At 43.0% G+C, this 27,869-nt stretch overlaps 1 protein-coding gene across 1 annotated transcript in view; it reads left to right on the forward strand.

Moving 5' to 3' along the window:
• LOC124595825 (clavesin-1) overlaps positions 1-27,869 on the forward strand; it is a 104,313-nt gene that overhangs the window by 58,202 nt on the left and 18,242 nt on the right. Inside the window, exons 3-4 of the mRNA XM_047134721.1 lie at positions 15,542-15,636; positions 19,283-19,436. Coding sequence (XP_046990677.1) covers positions 15,542-15,636; positions 19,283-19,436 — 249 coding nt within the window. The remainder of the gene's footprint in view (positions 1-15,541; positions 15,637-19,282; positions 19,437-27,869) is intronic.

Below are 27,869 nucleotides of genomic sequence, written 5' to 3' on the forward strand. Positions count from 1 at the left end.
CAACAACTCCTTGAACGTCACTCTGTAGGGATAATAAATGTGAGATTAAACTCGACGCAGACCATTGCTCGCATTCCTGCTGTCGTGATTCGCGTGACGACATCAGAGTATGGACGTGCTAGGACGTCGAATTTAGACGTAAACAGCATCCATTTGTTTCCAGTAGTGTAGCTGTCGTTGCCGTACATCAGCGAAGGTACTGCTAGTTGTACTTCAGAGACGGGAAGTACACTACTTTCCCGGCGAAAAAAACCTAAACTTTGGTGTACTGGAGGTCGGCAACTGTGCATCCTGCTAAGTTTTGCGGACGTGAAGGGCAAGCGCGGCTGCCCTTGCGACTTTGCGAAGGTTGCTTAGCCGTCTCAGGTTGTCTAAGTCGCAGGACCGGTCTACGTGGAAGCTCGTTCCGCCCTTGTTGGCGGCAGGTCGCGTACTCTGTGTATCAAGATCGAAGGCGGGTACTTTCTACTATGAAAGAGACCATGGTCTGATGGCAATGCCCGTAGGGAGAGTTTAACATGTAACCTCCCCCTCACTTATCGACCTTAATGACAGTGAAAAATTAAACCGCGTGTACCTAATGGAAATTTGGGAAAAGCAATCGTCACCGAAGTTAATCTGTCGGTAAAGAGGGAGGAAAGGGTTACATCTAAATGAAAGGAAAAATGCTAATGAAACTGGTGGAAATTCATTTTGAAATAGGGGTAAAGTTAATGAAGAAAGTAAATGTGCGGCCGTTACGTTAACAATTAACTAGCGGTAATTAGATATTTGAGATTTGGGGGAAATTACGGTCGCCAGTCCTAAGGACACTTACTATAGTAACTGAAAAAGAAAGGTTATTACACATATAATTAGCACTAGAAGCGTGGCAACTGGAGGTTGACACGTGTAGTGTGAAAACTGAAAGTTTGTCAGAAGTAATAAATTTCGCTACACTCTGACTTAATTTAGCAAAAGAATTAATAAAACCGGAAAATCGAAAGTTAATTTAGTGACTGAAGTTAATAGTGAGCTTTCTTTCTGAAGCACATCGAAATTCAGTAAAATACGGTTAGTCTTGGACTACCTCAACAATCATTTCAAAAGCTACTTGAATCTACGCAATTTAGAAATATGAGATTTAACTTTGAACTTGAGTTAAATGATTCTGAACAATTAACAATAGTAAAATTTAGTACGTACCAAGCTGAGCTGCAGTCACAGGAAGCTAAAATATGGTAACAAAACTAGCACTGCCCGCTTCTCGTGGTCGTGCGGTAGCGTTCTCGCTTCCCACGCCCGGGTTCCCGGGTTCGATTCCCGGCGGGGTCAGGGATTTTCTCTACCTCGTGATGGCTGGGTGTTGTGTGCTGTCCTTAGGTTAGTTAGGTTTAAGTAGTTCTGAGTTCTAGGGGACTGATGACCATAGATGTTAAGTCGCATAGTGCTCAGAGCCATAAAACTAGCACTCTTAATTTGTGCTTGTGTAATCTAAGTATCGTAGCCAGCTATGAATACTTTAACTGAACTTTGAAATTAAAGCAGTGAAATGGAATTATGCTGGCGTTTGAATTTCAACGACACTCGGGTTCATTTCGGAAAAGGAAGGGACCCTGCTTGGTAAAGCAATTGGGACAATGAGCAACAAAGGTTCATGCTAAGTTGCTGTAATTTTGTGATGCAACAATTTTAAAAGTTTGAAAAGCTGAGGTCTGCCATACAGTTCTAAAACTTTACGTGCTTCCAGTCTTCCTTGTTGGTTGATTGAAGGTTCGAAGCCGTCGATCGAGGAGGTGGCGACAGTCACTCATTGTCGGCCGTCGCTGTTGCAGAAGCTGGATGTTGGCGCGCCTTCTTCTCGACACGGTCACCAGACGAAACGGGCTCTTGATGTGCGCCAGCTAATGCTTCCCGTCCGCGACACCATGTCAGAAACTATCATCGCAAGTCGAGCGCAATTACATGCTGCCAAACCCCGAAAGCGCGGCAACTCGCGGGAGCTTCACACCACACAGCTGCTCCACTCGCTACTCCAGCCAGACTCTCCCTTGCTCTGCTCTGCCCGCGCTCCACGCGGCCGAGTTAACACTACCAAAGATCCTACACACTTTGATTCTTCACACGACCTATCGATGTAATCGTTCGATAGCAGTTTTCCCTAGGCAAGACCCAGCGTAAAAATACAAATAATATTTACGAAACAAACCAACATAAATGCATAAATATATATATATACAAACAGTAAAACAATTACAATATATAAAGAGACAGAAATGTCATATCTTGAGGTAACAAGCCAAGGAAAAAAAATTATAGTACAATAGATGGGAACAGGAGGATATACATTTCCGGCGTTACAAACATATGCTAGAAAAGTATATTCGCCTTTTAAGCCTGCTTCTCTCTTTTTATGTTCAGATTAAATACAAATATGTATCCTGAAACCTTCCCTCAATAAAATACCCTTTTCTGTACACGGTTTACGCCAATCTACATCTAAAAAAATTAAACTCCTCCTGAACAGGCCATGAAGGCCCAAAGGTACCGACCGGCCGCCGTGTCATTCTCAGCCCACTGACGTCACTGGATGCGGATATGGAGGGGCAAGTGGTCAGCACACCGCACTCCCAGCCGTATGTCAGTTTGCGAGACCGGAGCCGCTACTTCTCAATCAAGTAGTTCCTCAGTTTGCCGCACAAGGGCTGAGTGCACCCCGCTTGTCAACAGAGCTCTGCAGACCGGATGGTCACCCATCCAGCTGCTAGACCAGCCCGACAGCGCTTAACTTCGGTGATCTGACGGGAACCGGTGTTACCACTGTGTCAAGGCCGTTGGCCATCTAAATCTACATCTACATCTGCATAGACACCCCGCAAGCCACCATGGGTGCCTGGTGGAGGGTACCCTGTACCACAACTTGTCATTTCCCATCCCGGTGGACTCGCAAAACAGAGCGAGTGAAAAACGACTGTCTGTACCCCTCAGTTTCTATTATCTTCGTGATCCTTAGGCATAATGTATGTTGGCGGCAATATAATCGTTCGGCCGTCACCTTCAAATCCCTGTCTTCAAAATTTTTCGCCTTCCCTCCAGGGATTTCCATTTGAGTAGCCGAAGCATCTCCGTAACACCTGTTGTTTGAACATACAGGTAACAAATCTAGCAGCCCGCCTCTGAATTGCTTCGGTCTTTCTTCAGTCCGACATATGGTACGGATCCACAACACTCGAGCAGTACGCAAGAATAGGTCGCACCAGCGCCCTTTATGCGGTCTCCTTTACGTGTGAACCACTCTTTCCTAAAACTCTCCCAATAAACATAGGTCGACCATTTGCCTTCCCTACCACTGTTCTCATATGGTCGTTCCACCTCATGTCGCTTTGCAACGTTAGCTCACACATTTCAACGACTTGACTGTGTCAAGCAGAACAGTAAACATCAGCCGCGCGGGATTAGCCGAGCGGTCACAGGGCGCTGCAGTCATGGACTGTGCGGCTGGTCCCGGCGGAGATTGGAGTCCTCCCTCGGGCATGGGTGTGTGTGTTTGTCCTCAGGATAATTTAGGTTAAGTAGTGTGTAAGCTTAGGGAATGATGACCTTAGCAGTTAAGTCCCATAAGATTTCACACACATTTGAACATTTTTTTTTTTTTAGTAAAGATCATGTGACAACGCTGACTGCTGTTTCTTAAGGGAACAGAACAAGAACTGGAGTACCTTACTTTTCGAAACATAATAGTAATGAGCATAAATAAAGACTTACTGAATATATGAACGTACTAACAAGGGGAGGCCGCCAATTGTGAAATTCAGATTCGATTCATACTGCGCATAATAAAAGCTCATGGCCAGAGGTGTAATGTGGCAAAGCACCAAGATGCACTTCTCAGCCGTTGTCGAGAAAATCGACAGTTAAAAGAAACCGTTGCGGTGAAATACTCTCTAAGATTAATAATTTCCTACAGCGTCGTAGCGCAGAGATAAGCGCTTGGGTTCGTAATCCGAAGGTCGCCGGATCGAATCCCGCACCATGCAACTTTTTTTTCATTATTAGTTTTTTGTAATTCAAATATATATATATATATTGATGAATTGCTTATGCATGTTGGAGAAGGCGGATCGCTCTCCAATTGTACCGCCTCCATTTTTCCGTTTGTTTAACAGGGTGTACCAAAACTCTCACGTCCGCACTGATTTTCAACGATGTTATAAGTTGCGCTAGGGACCGCATCTACCTTCTTTCGAAGTTAGCATGCAACTACGCTGTTATGCGGCGGCTCGTTTCGGCCCATTCAACATCTGTCCATCAAGTGTAACGAGCGAGTAACGGAGTTTATATTTCATACCTGCCACAGCAAATTTGTGTTCGTGGGGTCTCTATTCTAATTCGAACGTTTTACTTACGCTATACGTATTCGTTTCGGAATATCGTTTCTACGTCTTCCGTTAACTATACGTGGTTAACATTATGAAGACAATTAATAACATTTGTGAAATGCAACTTTATTTGTGGAAAACATAATGATGTTCGAAGTCGCCAGTTTTTCCACGACAAACGACTTTCAACAACTTATTACATGCATAATTGTTGCAACTGATTGCCGGGAATATGTATATATATATATATATATATATATATATATATATATATATATATATATATATATATATATATATATATATATATTTGAATTACAAAAAACAAATACTAAAAAAAAAAGTTGCATGGCGCGAGATTCGATCCGGCGACCTTCGGATTACAAACCCCAGCGCTTACCGCTGCGCCACGACGCTGTAGAAAACTATTAATCGTAGAGATTATTTCACCGCAACGGTCTCTTTTTAACTGTCGATTTTCTCGACAACGGCTGAGAAGTGCATCTTGGTGCTTTGCCACATTACACCTCTGGCCATGAGCTTTTATTATGCGCAGTATGAATCGAATCTGAATTTCACAATTGGCGGCCTCCCCTTGTAAGTTGCAATAAGCTCGTGTCCTGGCATCAGTAATGTGTAAGTAACCGAGCTTACTGCGAAGCTATGTGCAGTGAATATGCTTGGCTATATCTTATTAACCCTATTGCCGGTACAGACTTGTTCTCTGCATTCCATGCTGGGGGCGGCTTTTACTATGGCTGTACTGCTCGCCAAATGCTGGTGGCTGTGCTGAGATACTTACCATGGGATTTTTCGAAAACCCTTAGATGAAAAATCTGATTTTTTGCACATGTTACAGTTTGATGTCTTCACTCGACAAAGAACTGAATTCATACTTATTACACTGCATCAAATTAAATAAAACCTGCATGAAATTTTAAAGCGTTTGCAGACGTAAAACCGCATTGCCTAAGCAATTTTAGCTCATACATTGCAATGAATAAAATGTAGAAAAGGTAATGAATGTTATTTAAAATTGAGAGCAGAACGATATCTCATTGCATTTTCAAGGTATTGGGTTTTGCATCCGACGGACGATCGGGCGTGACATGTTCGCTCAAGCCCTTGCGCAACGTTAATCGTGTGGTCATAACAATCGTGATACATCCTAAACAATTCAAGATAACGAAACGAGTGTTTTTCTGTAAATGATAACATGCAATGAGGCACATGTCTTATGTGATGAATACTCGAAACCGTTTTTATTCACCGAGGTATGGAAGTAAGTCGTCCGCAGCAGTGAGAGGTCGGTAGCTCTGTACGAATACGCAAGCGGCACGCGTATACACGTCTACAGCATCTGAGCAGCATGGCGTGTGAGGACGGGCACATATGTCCACAGCAACGAAAGGACCTAGATTTTCTATTTAGAAATATGAAATTTAAAGGCGCAAAGCAGTAACGTTGTATGTAGAGTGATGAACTGCCAACTCTCGCTACATCTCCATTTGCTGTCTTAGCTTCTGGTGTGGAAAACTTGCAAAGAGATAGATGGAGGGTACTGTTGACTGCAGGTTTGAAAAAAGCAAATCTGGTTATGATAATTGCGCAGCTAAACTGGTATCTCTCCTGCAGGCATAAAATCTGAAACATCGTGACATAGGAAGATGACAATTACAAACTGCATTCTCAGTAGTATAGATATTAGAATCTTAACGTAGCCAATAAACGCCAGAATCTCTGATCAAGAAAATATAACTGCGTTTAAATGGATCAAATGGCTCTGAGCACTATGGGACTTAACTGCTGAGGTCATCAGTCCGCTAGAACTTAGAACTACTTGAACCTAACTAACCTAAGGACATCACACACATCCATGCCCGAGGCAGGATTCGAACCTGCGACCGTAGCGGTCGCGCGGTTCCAGAGTGTAGTGCCTAGAACCGCTCGGCCACTCCGGCAGGCTAACTGCGTTTAAAGCATAATTACGGGCAGAATGATGCATGAGACATCTGTACGTGGAACACATGCTACAAGAAATCACCACAAACGAAAGATTTAAACCGAAAGAAATCCATAATCCATATGCATTAGACAGTGTTTAAAAAATATCTCACTAAGGAAGAGTGTGATAAATTCAACGGCCCTAGTATTCGATGGACTAATGTGAACACAATCGTTCCTTGCTTCGACAACTGACCATCATCTGAAGCGAACTTATTGTTTGAACATAAAGTGCTCGTTAAACCTCTGGGCTGTAAATAGTACTCCAAGCGTAGCAATAAAAGTCAGAACTTCGGGAAACATTCGTATCATGAAATCTCAAAATGGAAAAACAGAGACTGGCTTGGACAGTAGCGTCTCTGCTCACGGACATAGGCGGCGCGGAATCCCAGGACAAACAGCGTCGAACTAGTACTCCGTTCGTGAGTTTAAACTAAAAGTTTACCACAGGACGCAGCACGCTGGTCCCTGACTGGCGGCCGTAACTGCTCATCATGGTAAAGTTCTTCCCACATTCGGCGGAGCAAGTCCACATCAATCTGTTCAGAAGCACTGTTGATGCGAGCTCGCAGTTCTGGTAGGTTTACCGATAGAGGATGCATATACACTGAACCTGTCACATTAGACACACAAAAGTCCTATTGGGCTAGGTCTGAAGAGCTTGGAAGCCATGACATGAATTGTTGGTCATCATCAAAATGGCTCTGAGCATTATGGGACTTAACATCTGAGGTCATCAGTCCCCTAGAACTTAGCAGTACTCAGATAAACTTCCTTGCAGGTGAAAACTGTATGCAGGGCCATGACTCGGAATCGGAACCTTTACCTCCCATGGGAATGCTCTACCGACTGAGCTATCCAAGACGACTCACAACCCGAACTCACACTTTTACTTTTGCCGGTACCTCATCTCCTACCTTCATTCTAAAGTGCTGAGAATGTTTAATTAAGGAGTCTATCGAAAGAAATGTTCAAATGTGTGTGAAATATTATGGGATTTTTACTGCTAAGTTCATCAGTCCCTAAGCTTACACACTACTTAACTTAAATTATCCTACGGACAAACACACACGCCCATGTCCGAGGGAGGACTCGAACCTCCGCCGGGACCAACCGCACAGTCCATGACTGCAGCGCCCTAGACCGCTCGGCTAATTCCGCGGGGCGAGTCTATCGAAATCAAAAATGTTTGGCAATCTAATAAACCGTTAAATTTCAGTTTAATCCAGGCCCAGTTTATTAAGATCTCGCTGTCATTTGCATCAGTGCTGGAAAACGCGGAGAGAACGTGCATTTCACAGAATATCAGAACACAAGACTCAACAGCCAATGCTCGCACCTCACCTTGCGACTGCGTAAAGCCTGTTCATCCCTATTCTCAAACAACTAAATATTAAGACTTCGTCCGCCTACGTAGCGCAGCGGTAGCGTTACCGCCTACCACGCAAGGGGGACCCGGGTTCGATTCCCGGCAGGGGAATGGGTGTTTTGTGTCCATTTTCATCATCATTGACACGCAAGTCGCCGAAGTGACGTCAACTAAAAAGACTTGCAATACGGTGGCCGAACCCCGAAGGGGATATACCGGCCAGTAAATGGCATAACACCACTTCATTTTTTCATTCATGACATCGAAAAATATACATGTCATTGCTGCCCGGTTCGCTCGCATCAGTTTAAGCTGTACCCTTAGATTCCTGCCTATCCATACTCTAGGAAACCGTGACATATTTTGAAAAAATGACCCTTGTCCCAGGTTTTTTTTACAAAAAGGAAAAAAAGTAGCATACAGCGGGATACGAATCTACCTCCATCTGCTCCATGACAGAACGTCTCCTAACCACGTGACCATAATGAACATAGACAGTTTCCATTTATGAAGGCTTTTACCGTCAATGCGTCATTAAGTGACATATAATCATCAGAAATCCTACGAATGGTGACATGTTTGTGATAAACCTTCGATTCGTCAAAAACAACGGTGAGGTGAGCGTGCTGGCTACGTAGAGGCTTTGTGCACGTGCAGTGCGGAGTGCGGTTGCTGGTTACAGAGTCTTGTACGAAGGTTGGAACTTAAATACTGGCAACTATTTATTCACAACCGACACAAAAGAGATACATGTTTGCACCTGTTACTGTCCTTCAAAGTAGTCACCAGCGTTGTGTAGAACCCGTTGCCAGCGATGTGGAAGGCGTAGTATACCGCTAACAGAGCCTACGCTGTTGATAGTGGCCGGCCGTGGTGGCCGAGCGGTTCTAGTCGCTACAGTCTGGAGCCGCGCGACCGCTAAGGTCGTACGTTCGAATCCTGCGTCGGGCATCGATGTGTGTGATGTTCTTAGGTTAGTTAGGTTTAAGTAGTTCTAAGTTCTAGGGGACTGATTACCTCAGAAGTTAAGTCCCATAGTGCTCAGAGCAATTTGAACCATTTTTGTTGATGGTGTGAATGGCGAGGTCTAGAGTTATGGTGATTCTCGTGTACGACTGTGATGGTGTTATCCTAACGCATTACGTTCCTCCACGGCAGACCGTCAATGCACACTATTACTGTTGTTTTTGGAACATCACCTGCGACCACCTTTGCGAAAGAAGCGGCGACTCTTTCTGCGCAACCCAGTCACCATTTTGCACGACAATGCGCGGGCACATACAGCGCGAGCTGTGGCTGCTCTGTTCGTTCGATGAGACTGGGAAGTACTGTACCATCCACCATACTCCCTGGACTTAATTCCTTGTGACTTTGATTTGATTCCGAAGATGAAGGAACCACTTCGTGGCATTCGCTTCAGAACTGATCCAGAGATTCGACAGCCAGTAGACCGCTTCATTCGCACCATCAACAGAACATGCTCTGCTAACTGTATGCTAAGCCTTCCATATCGCTGGCAACGGGTTCTACACAATGCTGGTGACTACTTTGAAGGACAGTAACAGGCGCAAACATGTCACTCTTTTGTATCGGTTGTGAATAAATAGTTGCCACTATTTAAGTTCCAACCCTCGTATACCAGTGCGCGCTCTGAGAAACAAACTGGCATCAAAGGTCGTAGTGGACGCCGGGAGTTGAGCTCGGCTATGGATAGCGGCGCGGTAACAACGATGATTCACAGTCTGGTTGGAGTAAGGGCGTGGAATACATACCATAAGAGCACAATTAACAGCAGCCGAAGAAGACGACTAGGTAGGTCGTCGAAAAATTGTTCTTCAAACGGCAACAATGCTCGGATGACCACTCGGAAGAATGTCAGTAACCAATCACCCCAAGAAAGACTCAGAGAGCATATGAAGCGTTGCTATTTGTTTCAGTAATAGACTTGAACATTTGTCAGAAACGTTGTGGAGGGTCTTTGCTCGTCTTGTAATACATAAACGCTGAATTTCCTCTGCAAATTGCGAAATTCATTATCTGAATAGTGGGATCCAATCGGTCTGAGTTGGAATTATGTATGGAAAGTAAGAAAGAAAGAAAGAAATAGTCATATAGCATTGTTGACTGAGAGAGGCGGAACAGTAGGTTCAACTTGGCTAATAGAAAAGGATTGTCAATTCGCGGTGTGCGACATCTGTGTATTAAGCACGTCTACTTAATTACGTAATAGTTTGTCTAGTGTAGTGTCGTTCTTGTTGTGTATGATGATGAGAGAAGGGAAAGGGTAAAACCCAGTGTTGAGATATGACATACTTGTCTCCAATAGGACCAAGGAAACCAAAGAGTTTAACGTTAACATCCTGCGGACGGGTCATCATAAGGTGTCATCAGAGACTGTGGAGAGATTTGAAATTTAATCGAGTAAACTGGCACAAAGACTGATGATTAGGAACTTTATACCTCCAGCTCTCGCGGTTCCAGACTGAAGCGCCTAGAACCGCTCGGCCACAACGGCCGGCTGATCGTCATCCCCACGACGACCGAGCCAGGAGTTTCTCAATTTCCTGTTTAAGACTTCACGAACATCATGACAGAAGTGGGGTGGGGCACCATCCTGAAGGTAGGGAAAGCCCAAACTGTCGGTCTCCAGTTTTGTGCTTTCCAGCATGTCCAAATACACGTTTCCTCTAACGATCTTTACGCAAAAGAAAAAGGCATAGCAAACTTTAAACCGTGAGACTGCATAGAACAGATTAACCTGTGGTGAGTCTCTAATGTATTCCACGACAGCGTGGTGGTTGCTTCATCACTGAAGATGAGTTTATCGCAAAACCAACGCTCTACCATTCTGTGCAGTCTCACGGTTTAATGTTTGCTATGTCTTCGATAAATTTTTGCAACTGTGCCTAAAACTCAAAGCATCTGACTTTGTCATCGGAAGTCAGGGCTTGGATGAATTGCTAGTGGGAAGGTTTCAGCTTCAGTCGTTTCCTTAAGATCTTGCAAATGGTCGGTTGTGGTGCGTTCAGCTATCTGCTTGCTCTGTTTGTAGACTTCTGCGGACTACGTTTGAAACTCGCGGTCAACGGTTTCTTCACTAACCGCGGATCGACCCGATGATTTTTCCTTACAAATCCATTCTGAAGGTTTAAACCGCGCAATCATGGCCGAATGGAGTTGGCAGTTTGTGGATCTTTGTTAAACTTCGTTCTGTTGTACTATTACGGCAGACTGATGTGAATGCATTTCTCGGCAGCTCTCGCCATCTTACTTAACTGTTCACTGCCCCGCATTCGTGGCAGAAATCCGAAGTGCATCTGCGGGAGTACAAAGCTTTTCGTTGTTTCTCTAGAGGAGTGTTGAGTTTTGTGGAAAATTGCCAGTTAATGTAGCTAGAATGAATTTATGAAATCGCTCAAATTATTTACACTCCTAAAGAGTTTGTCTTCAGAGATAGATTTCTCGGCACAGAAACATCTCTGCAGAGTGCCTGCGGTTTAGAATGCGCAAAAGAAAAATGAAATTTGAAAGTTGCAACTGTGAGAGACGCGTTTCAGCATGTTATGTATAGCATTGCATGGCTTTAATGACAGGCCTCACAGAAAGAACTCCTGCAGTCACTACTTTTCTAACTGAGAATTGCTTACACAGTGGTCTTTCCCATGCTTCCCTCATAGCAAGTGTCATCTGCTGCTGAGATGCAGTATTGCAGGCTACGTGGGAAACTCGTGGTGAGACAAAGCTAAGGACCGTACTGAGTTTGTTTCGTATGGGACTTTTTAACAAGTTTTGCAAGAACTAGAAAAACACATTTTCGTTGGACAGTAGATGACTGACTATTGCCTTATATTTTCTTGCTCCTTTTCTTGTAGCGTCAACCTAAGTATGCTGACGACCCAAGAGCCACATTACGTCACCTCTTGCACCACATAATGGCTGATCGAAACCGGTAACTGTGTCTTGAAACTCTTTTGTCATAGCTGTTGCAAGAGAAGAAAAGAGCTTTGCAACGTGTTTCACGCCTCACCTTTGGTCGAACAAAGTGGTGGGATAAGCAAAACACCATTATAACGATCGTTTAACTGAATAGACTGTTCTTTCATATACCAAAGTTTTTATTCTTTTGAAACAGTATTGCCAGTTTTCAAGTAGTTCTCATCGGCAGCGGAGTCGTTGTTCAGTCTTGGCAGCCGCACTGAAAGACTCCAACTGGTATGGCCTTTAACATGTCAGTCAAATTCATTTGAATGTTCTCCAGAGTCCCAAAATGACGTCCTTTTACGAATTTAACAATTTCGGGAAAAGAAAAACGTTACAAGGATTCAGATCAGGGCCGGCCGCCGTGGTCGAGCGGGTCTAGGCGCTTCGGTCCGGAACCGCGCGACCGCTACGGTCGCTGGTTCGAATCCTGCCTAGGGCATGGATGTGTATGATGTCCTTAGGTTAGTTAGGCGTAAGTAGTTCTAAGTTCTAGGGGACTGATGACCTCAGATGTCAAGTCCCATAGTGCTCAGAGCCATTCAGATCAGGTGAATAGGAGGGCTGCAGGAATGCCTTTTGAAGAGAGAAATTCCTGATGGAAGGGGCCGTGTGACATTGGCCGTTGTCATCATGCAGAATCCAATTGTCTGCAATGTCTGGTCTCACTGAATTCACCCTTTACCTGAGCCTTCCAAGGATATCTTTGTAAAGCACTTGGTTGCCAGTATGTCCTGGAGCAATAAATTCTTTATGCACGATACCGCTACTGCCAAAAGAGCATTGTTTTTATCTTCGATCAACTCGTTTGAGCTTTTTTCTGTCGAGGAGATGTCGCAGTGTGCCACTTCTGGCTACTCCGCTTTGCCTCAGGATCGTAGTAAAAAAAATCCAGAATTCCTCACCTGTGATCACACGAGTAAACCGTTCATGGGCGTTGGCAACCCTCTCAAGATCAACACACATGTTTTTTCGATTGGCCTCCTGCTCAGTTGTGAGGTTTTTCAGCACTATTTTGGCCTGTGCAGAGTTGCCCAAAATGTGATGTACAGTGTAAGTGTTTAACAGGTCGTGTATCATCCTTTTTGTTGAACGTCGGTCTTATCTCACAAAAGCACGCATACGTTCGACGTTTCCGTCGGTTTTTGAAGTTGAAGGTCTCCGTGAGTGAGGTTCATCTTCGATGTGTTCTCTGCTTTCCAAAAACGATTTCTGCCAGCAAGAAACTTGTGCTCTAGATAAGGAAAGTTGCCCACTGGCCTATTGCAGCTTGTAAGAGGTCCATGACTAAGGAATTTATTGCCAGCGCACTCGAGCAGTTGTAATTTCGATGGTTGCTCACGCGCTGCCTGCGATATGTAAGCTATAAGAGAATCTCATACCAGAGAGCAGTGTTGTATGCACTAGGAACTGTGTGGCAATAGGCGTAAGTAGTTGCTAGCAGTCGTGTGTATCGAGTTGGCTGGGCCGGTCGTGGGGAGCGATGGCGGTGCCTGAGGAATGTAGTATAAGGTAAAAGCTGCCTCGCGCATATGTACTATTGTTATATCAAGTCCCATGTAAATGCTTTAAAAATCTATTAATTATAATCTTTCATATAAAAATTAACTTTTGACAAGCATTCATCTCAATTTAAAGAATTTATTAATTTCTCCAATCCATGGTCACCCCGATTATTGTGAAGAAAAATCAGTTGTTTGTATTATGCATGACAAATCTATCGGCCAGCATTGCACCGGGCTGTGCCAGAAAAAAAATTCTTATAGGAGCAGATATATACGCGTTATCCGGCGACTTCACTGAGGTAACAATTTTCAATTTATTCAGTATGAACTTCCAGTTAAGATTCACAGTCAGTTAATTATTGAAAGGTTATAAGTAAGCCATAATTTTATTGAGAGGTCAGTCACATTTTATTATTCCAAGGTTACGGAAGTAAACTGTTGGTAGGTTACGCTGAATAGGAGTGTTATATACATATTTTTCTGTTGGGAGGTTACAAGCTTTTCAAAGTTCATACTGGCTGGTTCTCCAAGCGTAACACAAACTTGCTGCATAACTTGCTTTGAATTTCGCTGTTCCATTTTCGTGACACACTACAAAAACGCAGCTTCACTGATGGCGCTCTCAAAATCACGGGATGGCTGTACCGAGCCAAAACTCGGACTGGGCATCTGGAAGGGACAAACACGCCGGTCAACACAAGTAGAACCACACAGCGTTGTCAGTCTCATTACCTTCTTCGCACACCTCTTACAAGGAGACGGCACGACCGTGGGGTCGGGGATTTGTCCGCAATTTTGTGTGGTGAAAGATGACCCCTAACACCTCACGTGGTTAAAATATTAGGACGCACTACTCGGAAAATCCCGGGAAAAATCGATCCAAAGTTTCTTAGGTGCCTTATGAGCATAAAATGTTAGTCCATTGTCGCGCAGCCGTCTGGCCTACATGGTTAGCGCTCGGACCTTTACGCCAGAGGTCTCAGGTTCGATTCTTCCTCCGGCACTTTTTTTTTCTTCTGTTGCTTGCAAAATTGCAGCGCATTGTTGCAGGAGAATCGTGAAATTAATTCGCGGGAAGATTGTATACAGATTCATTGTATAATTCGCCATCAATTATCGTCACCAATATTCCGACACATGATTTAGTATGCCTGGTTTGCCTCAAAATTGTCAGAAGCTCGAAACATTTTCGTAAATGTTAATGGGGCATGTTTTTGTACAGATTTATTGCAAACGCCCTGTGGTTTTAAAAAACCCGCTTTTATATGTTGCGCAAGATGTCGCAAAAATTATTGCTTTGTTTGTTTTTGCGATAATTACCACTACGGTTCTTCTTTATAATTATTATATGTATAAAAATTGAATGTTTCCCAATCGACTTTGTTATTCTGATTAAACAGGCAACGTTTCTCCTCATATACTTTACAATGAGAAATGGAAAACCCACCGCCAAGAATTGTGTTGTTGGACAAAAAGAAAACAATTATTATTCAATAATGAAACTAATTTGTTAAAGATAACGTAGGTTTGGGAAACTTTCTGAATAATTAGTGGAATAACCAAAGAAAATGAAACAGAAGGAAAAAAAAGTGCCAGAGGAAGAATCGAACACGAGATATCTGGCGTAAGAATCCGAGCCCTAAACACGGAGGCCAGACGGCGGCTCGGCAGTGGACTAACATTTTATACTCATAAGGCACCTAAGAAACTTTGGATCGATTTTTCCCTGGATTTTCCGGGTAGTGCGTGCTAATATTTTAACCACCTGAGGTGTTAGGCGTCCTCTTTCACCACACAAAATTGCGGACAAATCCCCGACCCCACGGTCGTGCCGTCTCCTTGTTACTATTAAATCACTGGATGCGCAGAGCTGTATAGGACACGATACGAATAACTCTTTTTCGAGTAATGAAAAAAGATTATATTGATGATGATTGTCAGAGTTCTCGAACAGTTACTTGTAATTATCGACTGGTATAAGTATACTCATATCAGTTTTCACTATATTGCAAAATATGCGGAAAATTGATGTGATTAGCAATAACAGTTTGTCTTTCAGCCTGGACAGCTAGTCATTGCAATTCTTTCACTTTGTGCATATTTGTGTAGACAATGAATCAAGAAGCTGTCATATTATTGTGTGTCCAGGCTAAACTTTGAAGTGTTTTAAAAAGAAGCGGCCGTCACATGAAGTAGCTGACGGCGTTTACGGCAGCACGTAGCCGTGCAGTGCACTGCGGCGCGGCGCGGGTGCGTCACGCAGTGCGTAGCAAGGCCACGTAGCCGGAACGCTGAGCCAGCGCTAACGCCGTGTTTTTCCTTTCCAGAGGAGACCGACTTCAAGCTGCCCCTGGACGACGACGCCTGGTGCATCCGCTTCCTGAGGCCCTGCAAGTACTACCCGGAGTCCGCCGCAGCACTGGTGAGTGCGCACGCGTTCGCCTCCCTCCGTCCACACACGATGTGATTTCATTTGACCTTCAGCAAGTAAGACGATCCCTGGAAAAATTTACAACGAGACACAACATTTTTTGTTATTTCTTGTCCACACTATGTGCAAAGATTTTACTAACCACCGTCACGAACTCTAATGTACAACAAATGCGGAGGCTACACTTTCATGGCCGGACGGAGTGGCCGAGCGGTTCTAGGCGCTACAGTCTGGAACCGCGTGACCGCTGCGGTCGCAGGTTCGAATCCTGCCTCGGGCATGGATGTGTGTGTTGTCCTTAGGTTAGTTAGGTTTAAGTAGTTCTAAGTTGTAGGGGACTGATGACCTCAGCAGTTAAGTCCCATAGTGCTCAGAGCCATTTGAACCATTTTTACACTTTCTTGTAGTAAAGATATCCCAATTAAAAGGTCCAGACTAATTTACTTTAGCCCTGGTTCAGTGTCTACCACTTTTAGAGGCACCTGTTTTTACTGAAAATTTTTGCTTGATTTTGTAATTTTTACAAAGCTATTCCGTTACACTTTCCGACGTATTTATATCGTTTCATCAATAATTTCGCTAAATTTTATTTCCACTTGTTCAATAATAAAAGCTAAATGAAAAATCATTGCTAGCGTATTATCAGTGAAACAGTTTTTTGTTTTTATATGATGAAAATGGTGCACCTAACGAAAATGCATACATCAAAGCATGCATGTTTCGAAAATATTTATCCCGCCACTTCTGATAACTAAGCCCTAGCCTATGTAGGTATTTCTTCTCGTTCACTCGCTGCTTCATTGCTAACTCGATCACAACATTTGTTTCCCGTCATCTATCATCTTGCTATCCAACATCATCTGATGTTCGCAGCTGCTGATTTTTACAGAAAGCACTTGCTCTATACAAAACATTCTCGGACTTCTTGCCACGTCAGTTCAGAGTAAAACCTCGAGCTTTCGACGATTCCCCCCATCGTCTTCGGCAGTAGCAACTGACTGTCAAAACTGCTGCTGGAGTGGCCTTATACAGCCCAAAGACGGCTTCTGATTGGTCGGTATTGCGTAATGCTGTCGCAGGTTGTATCAACGACTGTGACAGTAGCAGCCCCTCTCCCTTCGTAGCGTAAACATGGCGATGAGTATCTCTGGCTCTTTTCTGTATCGAGAGCTCGCCGCCACGCACCACTAAGATTATATCAGCTGTCACGGTTGAACATTCTCTCTCACATTCTTATTTCTACAGCCTCTTTACTTTATCGAATCCCAGTATGTAGCAGCCTGGGACAAAACATTCGTTCGTTAAACAGTATTTTGTGATGCTTTGCTCAGCAGCTGCAAATTTCCCTACTTCTAGATTTTTAATATGCCGTTGATGGTCTGCGCAGCGGTCGGAAACGGTGCGGATGGACTGACCGACTGACAGGTTGTCCGAGAATGTTCTACACAACAGTGCCGTTGCGAAAGAACTTCTCCGCAGTTCATTCTGTGCAATTCATGTTACTATACCTTGCCTGAATTTTCTCTGTGTATACTTTTTACCTTTAATGCAGAAGAATTCATCCATTTCTTTTCCAAAGTAACTATTCAGCCACCCACCAAGTCCGTTGGGTGAGCACATCGTCACCTAAGCGCCGTTCTGATTGTGCATAGTACACCCAAGAGCTGTGCCACCTTCTATTCCAGCACGCATCCAACTCAATTTCTATCCAGCTTGTGACCACTGCTACGTCATCAGGGAGCCGTATCATCCCATTTTCTCTCTGACAACTTTAGACGTTGGTAGTCGTCTACTCCCCTTCGTTGTTTCCTCAATAAACAAGTTAAATATCGATGATGTACCTGACCTTTTCCGCTCCCTCTTGTAACATTCAGTAAGCCGACTATTCCAAGCTACACCACATAACGGTAATGAATTGTCATTTGATCTCTACAGCTAATACGACACTGCCTAAGAATGAAAAGTATGAAATTCCATTCCCTCCCCAGTATTCTCAAAACCTCCAAATTCATTGTATGTTGTTTTTCATAAATATGCCTATTTTCTTAGACGCAGTCCTAATATTGCTGCTTGAGAGCTACCGACGCTCAAGTTTCCATTTCTCGATAAAGCACTTTTGTACTTCTGACGCATGTGATACATTTTTTTTATCTGTCCGCTCCTGCTTTGCCAGTGTCAGTTTGCCAGCAGTTGTGCTTTGATATCCTAGTCTTTTCCTACGAACACTGTAATTAACGATTAAGACAAAAATAGTGATGTGGCAGGGAAGGCACCGTCGGATGGAGCTACGGCCATGAAACGACAGCCAATCAACGACAAGCAGTGGAATTTTGTGCCTTTAAACTGACTTGTTCCAGATAACATCTGATGCGCAAAAGAGCGCAGATGCTGATTAAATCAGTTGAAGAGAGTGGTTCCAACCGAATAGGGAAAGCTGGAAAAACTTGAATCGCTTGCCCATGGTTGGTTAAGTTTGACGCGAGTTTCCTGTGAAATCTAGGGTGAAACGCTGCCATTAAATCAAACTAGGCTGAAAGTACCTTGACGCCTTTAATCTGTTAAGATGATACACGGTAGTGCAGAAATGGCACTGCAGTAAGATGTTAGACATGTGGTACTTTTTGGCTGAAACTTTATCAATAATGAAATCTAAGGGCGACATGTTTCAGTTTTCGCTAGTGTACAGAGAAAATGAATTTTTGTTCCATCAAGTACAAACATTACATCAGGAAGTGTGAACTAAGACAACGGTGAAAAATAAAATATTTTTTTCTAGAATTATATTTTTACAGCAAATGATCGAAATACTGTAACAAGTGTGGAGCACAAAAACCCCAGCATAAACAGTAGCAGTTTAGGCGAACAAATGGACCTGCCACAGACACCTATAAACTTCTGCGCGATCTTCGTTAAGATGCTGTCGTTTTGTGGACGTAGCTCCACATTGCTGCGTTTCCCATCTTTGATGATATGCAAGTTTTGTTAGATTCTATGTTCCTTACTCTTCTCTGATATTACCAGGCTGTTTTTCACCACCCTATACTCAAGAGGACGACACCCTCCACATCCATGTATGGACTTGAAAATGGGCACGCGCTTGTAACTGGACAGTAGAGTCTACGAAAATGCTAATTTAAACTAACAGCATGAATATTACGAAGGTCACTGGAAGAGGTGCAAGGAATCCCAAATAACCAGTTTTTAAGTAGTAACTCGTTCATGACCCTTATGTCCGACCTCGGTGATATTTTACATGACCAGTCGGAGAGCTTTTTATTTACTCGCCTGACACAAGAGCTGATGTTATTTTCCTATTTGACGCCACTTGAATGCAAAGTCTCTTACGATTTTTGTTAAAGTTGTCACACACTGCGCACTAATGACTGCTTCTACTGTGCACGACGATTACTCTCTTCTGGGTCATATGTTGGCCAGTAATACGATTAGTGGAACAGCCAGCTGCAGACACAGTTACTTGGTGTGACGTGTGTCAGCCACCGTCGGTACATTTTCTCCGTTGTTAGGTTGGACTAGAAACACTTACTTCTTTGATAAATAAAAGAAAGTGGCTAATAAAAAGCATCGTGTAATGTTTGGTGCATCGACAGGCCTTCTGAGAGATTCTTTCTACTTTCAGGTGAAGCGGTACTACGAGTTCAAGGTTAAAAACGCGGAGCTGTACAAAGGCTTGATACCTTCAAAGGAGAAGAACCTGTTCGACCATGACATCATGCAGGTGCTGCCCAGGAGGGACCAACACGGCCGTCGCATTCTCGTCATTGAGTTGGGCAGTGAGTATCTCAGGTCAACGATAAAATTGTTAGTTTTACAACCTTGGAGGTAAAACGAAGAAGTGAGGTGGCACTACAGACTTAACGCTGTACGTTGTTTTGGCAGCAGCGTGGGCGCCGTTTTATGTAGCCCAAAACATTAGCAGACTACTGTTTACGAGTGCTTCTTGTTCATTATTTCTGTCGCGTGCGCTCAGTTATAGAGCTTACATGAATAACATAGAATCAGGAAGGCAATTTCGAACGTTCTCCTTTCTTGAATGCTCTAGTAGTACGACACAGTCAGTGACGTCACGGGGAAGTGTCATTGCGGTGAACCTGATGTTTTGTGCTAGTTAAGATGGCGGACATAGGCTTCAAGTTCGTGACGTAATGTCACCTTCCCCATATTTTTACCTCCATAGCTGTAACTGATTGTGGTTATATAAGAAACTCTGTTACAGTTGTTCAATCTGTCGAAAAAAAAAACTGCTATGAACTGTTGAGAAAGTTCCAATCTCAAGAGGATCTTATATTTAATTCTATGAGTCTGGTAAACCAGACTTTAAATCGAAGTCGGTGTGAAGAGCGCAAAGCTTCACTGGCTTGATCTTATTGGTTATGACCCACAAACATGAGTTCGTTAGACACGTGATAGGACACCACTAGGCAGTTGTACGGCGACTTGAAGGTAAAAGTGTGAACAGAATCAGGCGACTTTGGCGTTATCACATATAAAAAGCTCTCAGAAACTGAGGCAAGTGAAAAATAGAAAGAAAAAATCAACTAGTTTCACGCTGCCACGGATGAACTGTATAATACGGCATGTGTTCAGGAACGAGCATTCATTTAATACAACGTGAGTACAGAATTAAATGTTAACGCTACTCGACTGTGTCGTTTAAAACACTGAATTTTCCTTCATCCATTATGGAATTTGTGGGGAATGTCCACAACTGTGTCTACATAAAGTTAATTCTAATAGGAAATAAACCTTTCTAATGCAAACTGCCGCAAAATTATTTTAATACGCCAAGGAAGAAGCGTTTGGATACTAAATTCCATTTTAAAGTTTAAGGTGTTCCACTTTTCAAACATACCTACAATGTGGGCTTTCTCACACTTCTGTAGTTGTGGTACATGCGAATTACAGTCCTCCAGTGCCACAGTCTTATACACGAAGTGGTGTCCACTACCGTTACAATGAAGCATTAACGACACAACCACAAAAATGGAGAAATGACTGGTACAAGAAGTATGTGGTACTGAACGTTAAGCTTGAAACAAAATTAATTTTTTATGCTTGAAGAATTTCAAACCCATAATCTTTCAAATTCTGAAGGTGGCAGGGGTAAAATACAGGGAGCGAAAGGCTATTTACAATTTGTACAGAAAGCAGATGGCAGTTATAAGAGTCGAGGGGCATGAAAGGGAAACAGTGGTTGGGAGGGGAGTGAGACAGGGTTGTAGCCTCTCCCCGATGTTATTCAATCTGTATATTGAGCAAGCAGTAAAGGAAACAAAAGAAAAATTCGGAGTAGGAATTAAAATCCATGGAGAAGAAATAAAAACTTTGAGGTACGCCGATGGCATTGTAATTCTGTCAGAGACGGCAAAGGACTTGGAAGAGCAGTTGAATGGAATGGATATGTTCTTGAAAGGAGGGTATAAGATGAATATCAACAAAAGCAAAACGAGGATAATGGAATGTAGTCGTCTTAAATAGGTAGAGAGGATATAAAATGTAGACTGGCAATGGCAAGGAAAGCGTTTCTGAAGAAGAGGAATTTGTTAACAGCGAGTATTGATTTATGTGTCAGGAAGTCGTTTCTGGAAGTATTTGTATGGAGTGTAGCCATGTATGGAAGTGAAACGTGGACGATAAATAGTTTGGACAAGAAGAGAATAGAAGCTTTTGAAATGTGGTGCTACAGAAGAATGCTGAAGATTAGATGGGTAGATCACATAACTAATGAGGAGATACTGAATAGAATTGGGGAGAAGAGGAGTTTGTGGCACAATTTGAGTAGAAGGAGGGATCGGTTGGTAGGACATGTTCTGAGGCATTAAGGGATCACCAATTTAGTATTGTAGGGCAGCGTGGAGGGTAAAAATCGTAGAGGGAAACCAAGAGATGAATACACTAAGCAGATTCAGAAGGATGTAGGCTGCAGTACGTACTGGGAGATGAAGCAGCTTGCACAGGATAGAGTAGCATGGAGAGCTGCATCAAACCAGTCTCAGGACTGAAGACCACATCAACAACAACACCACTCTGATACAAGGACACTAGCTCCCAGAGCCGGATATACTGTTAAAGTATCGACTACTAAGTAATAATTTAATACAAAATCAATCTGTCTTTTCAACGCTGTTCCTCCAATGTGCATTTCCAAACACATATTTATCATGGCTTCAGTCGTTGAGAGTCTCTCCGTTAAGATGTCAACACGTCAGTAACGCTTATATGTTAATTTCGGTGATAGCTGTTGTGTAGGACATCACTTTGAAATAACGTATGTACATATGTTGTTTTCACTGTCCTTCGATAACAGCTGTAGTCCTCGTGCTGTTGTGGTGCGACATGATGTACACTGGCGAAGTGAAACCGCTGTTGCAAAGGCAGTAGTTGGACTTCGTTAAGGTTTCCGTTCAATTTTCTGCCTCGGTTTTGCCATGGGTCGCCGTTACGGCTACAATATCAGTGCTGTGTCTTAAGAACGCGTACGCTGAATGACCATGAACTAACTGCTTTCAGAGATATATGGAGGAAGCTGACAAGTAATTGCTACACTTAAGAGACTGGACGACACACACACACACACACACACACACACACACACACACACACACACACACGATGCTATTTGAATCTGACATTTTGTATTTCCTGGATGATATGTCACTAATAATCAAAATTACGTGCTTTCTACACAAGAGGGAGCCAACATACTTTTCAAGCGACGTACGGTTTTGAAAGTTATCCAATGACAAGGACAGACACTGTAGATGGTCTGACAATGTACTCAGTTTACTATAGTTCAGTAGGCTCCTACATAGAATTTCGCAGCTGTAAAAGTTGTGCACGAGGCTCCTGGGATGCCGTATCGTGGAAGAACGTAAAGTACCTAGCGACTGGAAGAAAGCGCAGGTCGTTCCCATTTTCAAGAAGGGTCATAAATCAGATGCGAATAATTATAGGCCTATTTCGCTTACGTCAATCTGTTGTAGAATAATGGAACATGTTTTGTGTTCTCGTATTATGACGTTCTTAGATAATACAAATCTCCTTCATCATAACCAACATGGATTCCGCAAACAGAGATCATGTGAAACTCAGCTCGCCCTATTTGCCCAAGAAATTCACAGTGCCGTAGACACTGGCGAGCAGATTGATGCCGTATTCCTGGACTTCAGGAAGGCATTTGATACGGTTCCGCACTTACGTTTAGTGAAAAAAATACGAGCTTACGGAATATCGGACCAGGTTTGTGATTGGATTCAGGATTTCCTAGAAGAAAGAACACAACATGTCATTCTTAACGGTTCAAAATCTGCAGATGTAGAGGTAATTTCAGGAGTACCGCAGGGAAGCGTGATAGGACCTTTATTGTTTACAATATACATAAATGACTTAGTTGACAACATCGGTAGCTCTGTGAGGCTATTTGCAGATGACACGGTTGTCTACAAGAAAGTAGCAACATCAGAAGACTCGTACGTACTCCAGGAGGACCTGCAGAGGATTAATGCATGGTGCGACAGCTGGCAGCTTTCCCTAAACGTAGATAAATGTAATATAATGCGCATACATAGGGGCAGAAATCCATTCCAGTACGATTATGCCATAGGTGGTAAATCATTGGAAGCGGTAACGACCGTAAAATACTTAGGAGTTACTATCCGGAGCGATCTGAAGTGGAATGATCACATAAAACAAATAGTGGGAAAAGCAGGCGCCAGGTTGAGATTCATAGGAAGAATTCTAAGAAAATGTGACTCATCGACGAAAGAAGTAGCTTACAAAACGCTTGTTCGTCCGATTCTTGAGTATTGCTCATCAGTATGGGACCCTTACCAGGTTGGATTAATAGAAGAGATAGACATGATCCAGCGAAAAGCAGCGCGATTCGTCATGGGGACATTTAGTCAGCGCGAGAGCGTTACGGAGATGCTGAACAAGCTCCAGTGGCGGACACTTCAAGAAAGGCGTTACGCAATACGGAGAGGTTTATTATCGAAATTACGAGAGAGCACATTCCGGGAAGAGATGGGCAACATATTACTACCGCCCACATATATCTCGCGTAATGATCACAACGAAAAGATCCGAGAAATTAGAGCAAATACGGAGACTTACAAGCAGTCGTTCTTCCCACGCACAATTCGTGAATGGAACAGGGAAGGGGGGATCAGATAGTGGTACAATAAGTACCCTCCGCCACACACCGTAAGGTGGCTCGCGGAGTATAGATGTAGATGTAGATGTAGATCGTGTACGACGGTCCAAATGTTCCATTTCACAGTCTGTCTTAAGAACATATCGTTTGACATTTCTAACAGCCAGCGCAAAGAACGAGTCATATATATAGTAACATAATACATATTGGGTCTAACAGTAACGAAAGTTTTTTCTTGTAGGTTGTTTTCTTACTCCCGTCATCGGGCAACCTTCTGATGCCGGTTTTAGTATCCTCTTACAGCGAAGAAATGCTCCTATCTGACAGACTAACTTGCTTCCGTTTTAAAAGATTCAGACTGAAAAATGAGGTACCGCCTGCCTCATTCTGCCTTTCTCAGAAGCTTTAGAAATTTTTCTAAAAAAATTTGGCCTGCGAACACATTTGCGCTCTTTTTGACTCGTATGTCGCGTCTCATTCTCTAATAGTAGCTCGCTCACACACACTAATCCATCGCTGTAGGTTGCTCGTACACATTCGCTCCCACTTGCCCCCCCCCTCTCTTTCTCTCTCTCTCTCTCTCTCTCTCTCTCTCTCTCTCTCTCTGCCGTATGTCCTTATGTCTCACAGCAATTCTCCTTCGTTCTGTCCTACTACTAAAGTCTCATCTCACTGTGTCTCCCTGCTCTCTGTTACTGCTACTACCTCATTCATTTCTTCCAACTGCTACTGTCTCTTCTCTCTCTCTCTCTCTCTCTCTCTCTCTCTCTCTCTCTCTCTCTCTCTCTCCCCCCCTCTCTCTCTCCCCCTCTCTCTTTGTCGTTGTCAGACTCCTCCACTATCATTGCCTCTCACCCATTTCCACTTTGTTTTTCCTTGTTTCTCTCTGGCTGGCACTGTCTCCTCCACTCTTCTCCTAGCACTGTTCTGTAACTGTCATCGATGTTCAACTGCCGCTGTGTCTCTTTCTCTCACACTACCATTGTCTCCTTCGCTCTTTTTATACCACAACCACTGTCTGCCATCTTCCAGTATTTATTACTTTTCCTTGTCTTTCCCACTGCCACTGGACTGATGACCTCAGAAGTTAAGTCCCATAGTGCTCAGAGCCATTTGAACTACCACTGTCTTCTCTCTCAGAATAAAAAAAAATGCATGAACATGTAGGCATGCCAAAACCTTTGCGAGAATTTTGAAAGGTGCTGAGGGAGGTTGAATAAGGAAACTGGTGTCCCACTTTTCAGTCTGTCTTTTCACACACGAGCATATTAGCCTTTTTTGTACATTCTCCACTGGTTCCCTTCTTTTCCTTGTAACAGCAGGGCATGTCACTCATGTAAGAAGAACTTTATGGCTTAGTAAAATTTTGATGGTTTACTTAGGTTAAACTGAAATAACGTAAAATTATTTTTACACTTCGGACAGCATTTTACGTGCAAAAAAATTTTTCATGAGCTTCAATATTACAACAAGGGGGCTTCCAGAACCCTTCTGCTGATCACGGAGACACCTTACAGCATGTTTCTTCGTGTTACGTCACTTTATGGACGACGTGTTTGCCTCACATCGGATATTCCGTGCGTATTTTGTGTGTACAAGCAGGGAAAGTTTGAACATTTGTATCTCGGAAAATAATAAAGATCCAAAAAAGATATGCAGAGCTATTCGAGATCGGCATTTTTGGAAAATATCGTAAAAAAATAAAGCGATTTGCTGAGCTTTGCCCTTAGGAATGGGCGGCTCGGTTTTCTCAGGAACCGTCCATGAACTAAATGGTGTCTCCGTTTTTGAAGTTCCTTAAGGCGCGCCATAGTACACATATAACGCAAAAACCGATTTGCTCCATTTGCCTAAGACGGGAGAAGTTTGTAACACTCATAGTTTACCTGTGCTGCAGGATAATGACACAAAGCCGATCCTTCTGATGAGAACACAAATGGACCCTACCCCCAAAGGATATCGAAGGCACTTCACCCTACCGTTGTATCACCAATAGAATCCAAAGAATAAGACCCCGGAAAGTCCCATTTTTATGCGCAGCGTTTCGGAACAAACTAGCTAACTCATGCTGTCGCAGGCGTACAGATATTTTCCAGCTTGCAAAGGCGACTGACACATTAATGAAATGTCTTGCACGTCCTCAGAAATGACACTGAAAACTACAGGCTAGTTGTGCGTAACCATTCAGTACAACCGCAAGAACGTTTATCAGTAGACAGTACACTAGGTATCATAGTAATAAATTAATCCCCAAGTTGAATGAATTATGATTTCGATCTTGTCAGCGTCCTGACTTGATTGTCTTAATTACCACACACAATGTGTCTCTGGCATCTACAAGTACCCACTGTTATCGTTGCTTTTCATTTTTCTTTTTCTTCGAAGTCTAAGTTAAAGAAGTGTTGAAATTCTTTTTGTAATTTTTTGTACGGTCAATGGCTTAAAGCTGTCGATCTTGTATTACGTCTTCACTCGTTTCCCAATCAGGCCTTTCCTTCTTTGACAGGACGTTCGTTTGTCAGATATTTCTGCGTTTGCTATAAAAGACACTACTACCACCCAAACCAAAATTCTTAGTGGTAGATTTAGTTTTTCTGTATTTTTAATGATATATTTTTTCCTTGAAATATTAGTTCACTGCCCCTATGTTACTTACCCACTGAGATTTGTTTCAACGGACACTTATAGCGTATGTTAACAAATGATCAGCAGTTGTTTTGTTTGGGACTGCCTGGTAGGTCGCTGAGGATAGCATTGTACGCTTTTCCGAAATTTCCTTCGCTAGAGTTTGTTTTAGGTCGAAAACATAAGGAAATACCAGGTATAACTAAGTTTATTGACAATGGCGGAACATCTTTGAAACGCGGTTTGATAAAGCTCAGACGAACGTTTTGCTTCATTAAGTATTTGTAAATTCCTGTATTACATGCAGTATGTTTGCGAATAGTACCCAAAACGTCTTGATAGCATAAAACGGGTCTCTATTTCTAGGGCTGTGTTTCAACACGACTTGAACTGTTCGTACAAGTTACGTCACAGTTCGGGAAATCTCGGGTTCCGGTCGATCTTTCGAACGGCCTTTGCTCTACCGACTTTTGTTGGTACTATCACAACCACCTGTCTTAGCGTTTTTAACGCGCTATGGTATTTAATAATAACAATAACTGAAACACGGACTGAAATATCTTCTGAGGCATAGGTTATACGTTACAGTGGCAAATAATAAATAAATAAATAAATAAATAAAAGATTGCAATCTTGATTCTGTCTCGTTCTCGAGCTTTCGCTCGTCCCGCGATCTATTGAGGTCTGTTGGTACTGTCGCAAGACTGGTCTTGGACCTATAATTCATTCTCGCAATAAAAATTACAGTCACTTCATTACGATCAATTTCGTGTGTTCGGCGTTTAATTCTTGATTGACTGTCTTGTTTCATATGAATGTTGCAGTCTTCCTCTGAAACTGATTAAAATGTGGTAACGTTTCTGTCTGTTATTCTGATACGTGAACAAGTATTGAATTGCTCGTCTGCAACCTATTTGGTAAATCATTACTGTGTCTCGTTAACAAATAAAATATTGTAGAGAGTTCAGTTAAGTAACAATTTTGGGTGGACATTTTCGTCTTTGCCTGTTTCTTTTACTTAAAAATGGGCATAAATACGTATATATCCACACATACCATTACCGTATGAAAACTCGTAATTTTGTTTAAATACAACAGGAGTTCGCGCAGTGGTATCATTTAATGCTATTTTCTCTAGTGTTCCACGAAACTGTCAAATTTTAAGCAGAGCTATAGCTTATTGTTGAGACTAGTGAGTAGTTTCTTCCGAACCACTTCTATTAGCACCGCACGAGTCAAATATCACATGATTGTTCGAACTAACTGGACACTGTATGCAGCTTGTGGATTATCAGGAATGTCAAACGCGAGTATAGTTTGCTCAGCCCTCCCTATTTCCCTAACAAAACAAAAGCGGACCACGAAGCACTCAGCTCGAGTGCTCGAGTACCCTGCCACCGGCCGCTGACCGCGCGCCTGTTGGTGCTTT

Source organism: Schistocerca americana, chromosome 2, assembly GCF_021461395.2.
Source record: "Schistocerca americana isolate TAMUIC-IGC-003095 chromosome 2, iqSchAmer2.1, whole genome shotgun sequence".
Taxonomy (NCBI): domain Eukaryota; kingdom Metazoa; phylum Arthropoda; class Insecta; order Orthoptera; family Acrididae; genus Schistocerca; species Schistocerca americana.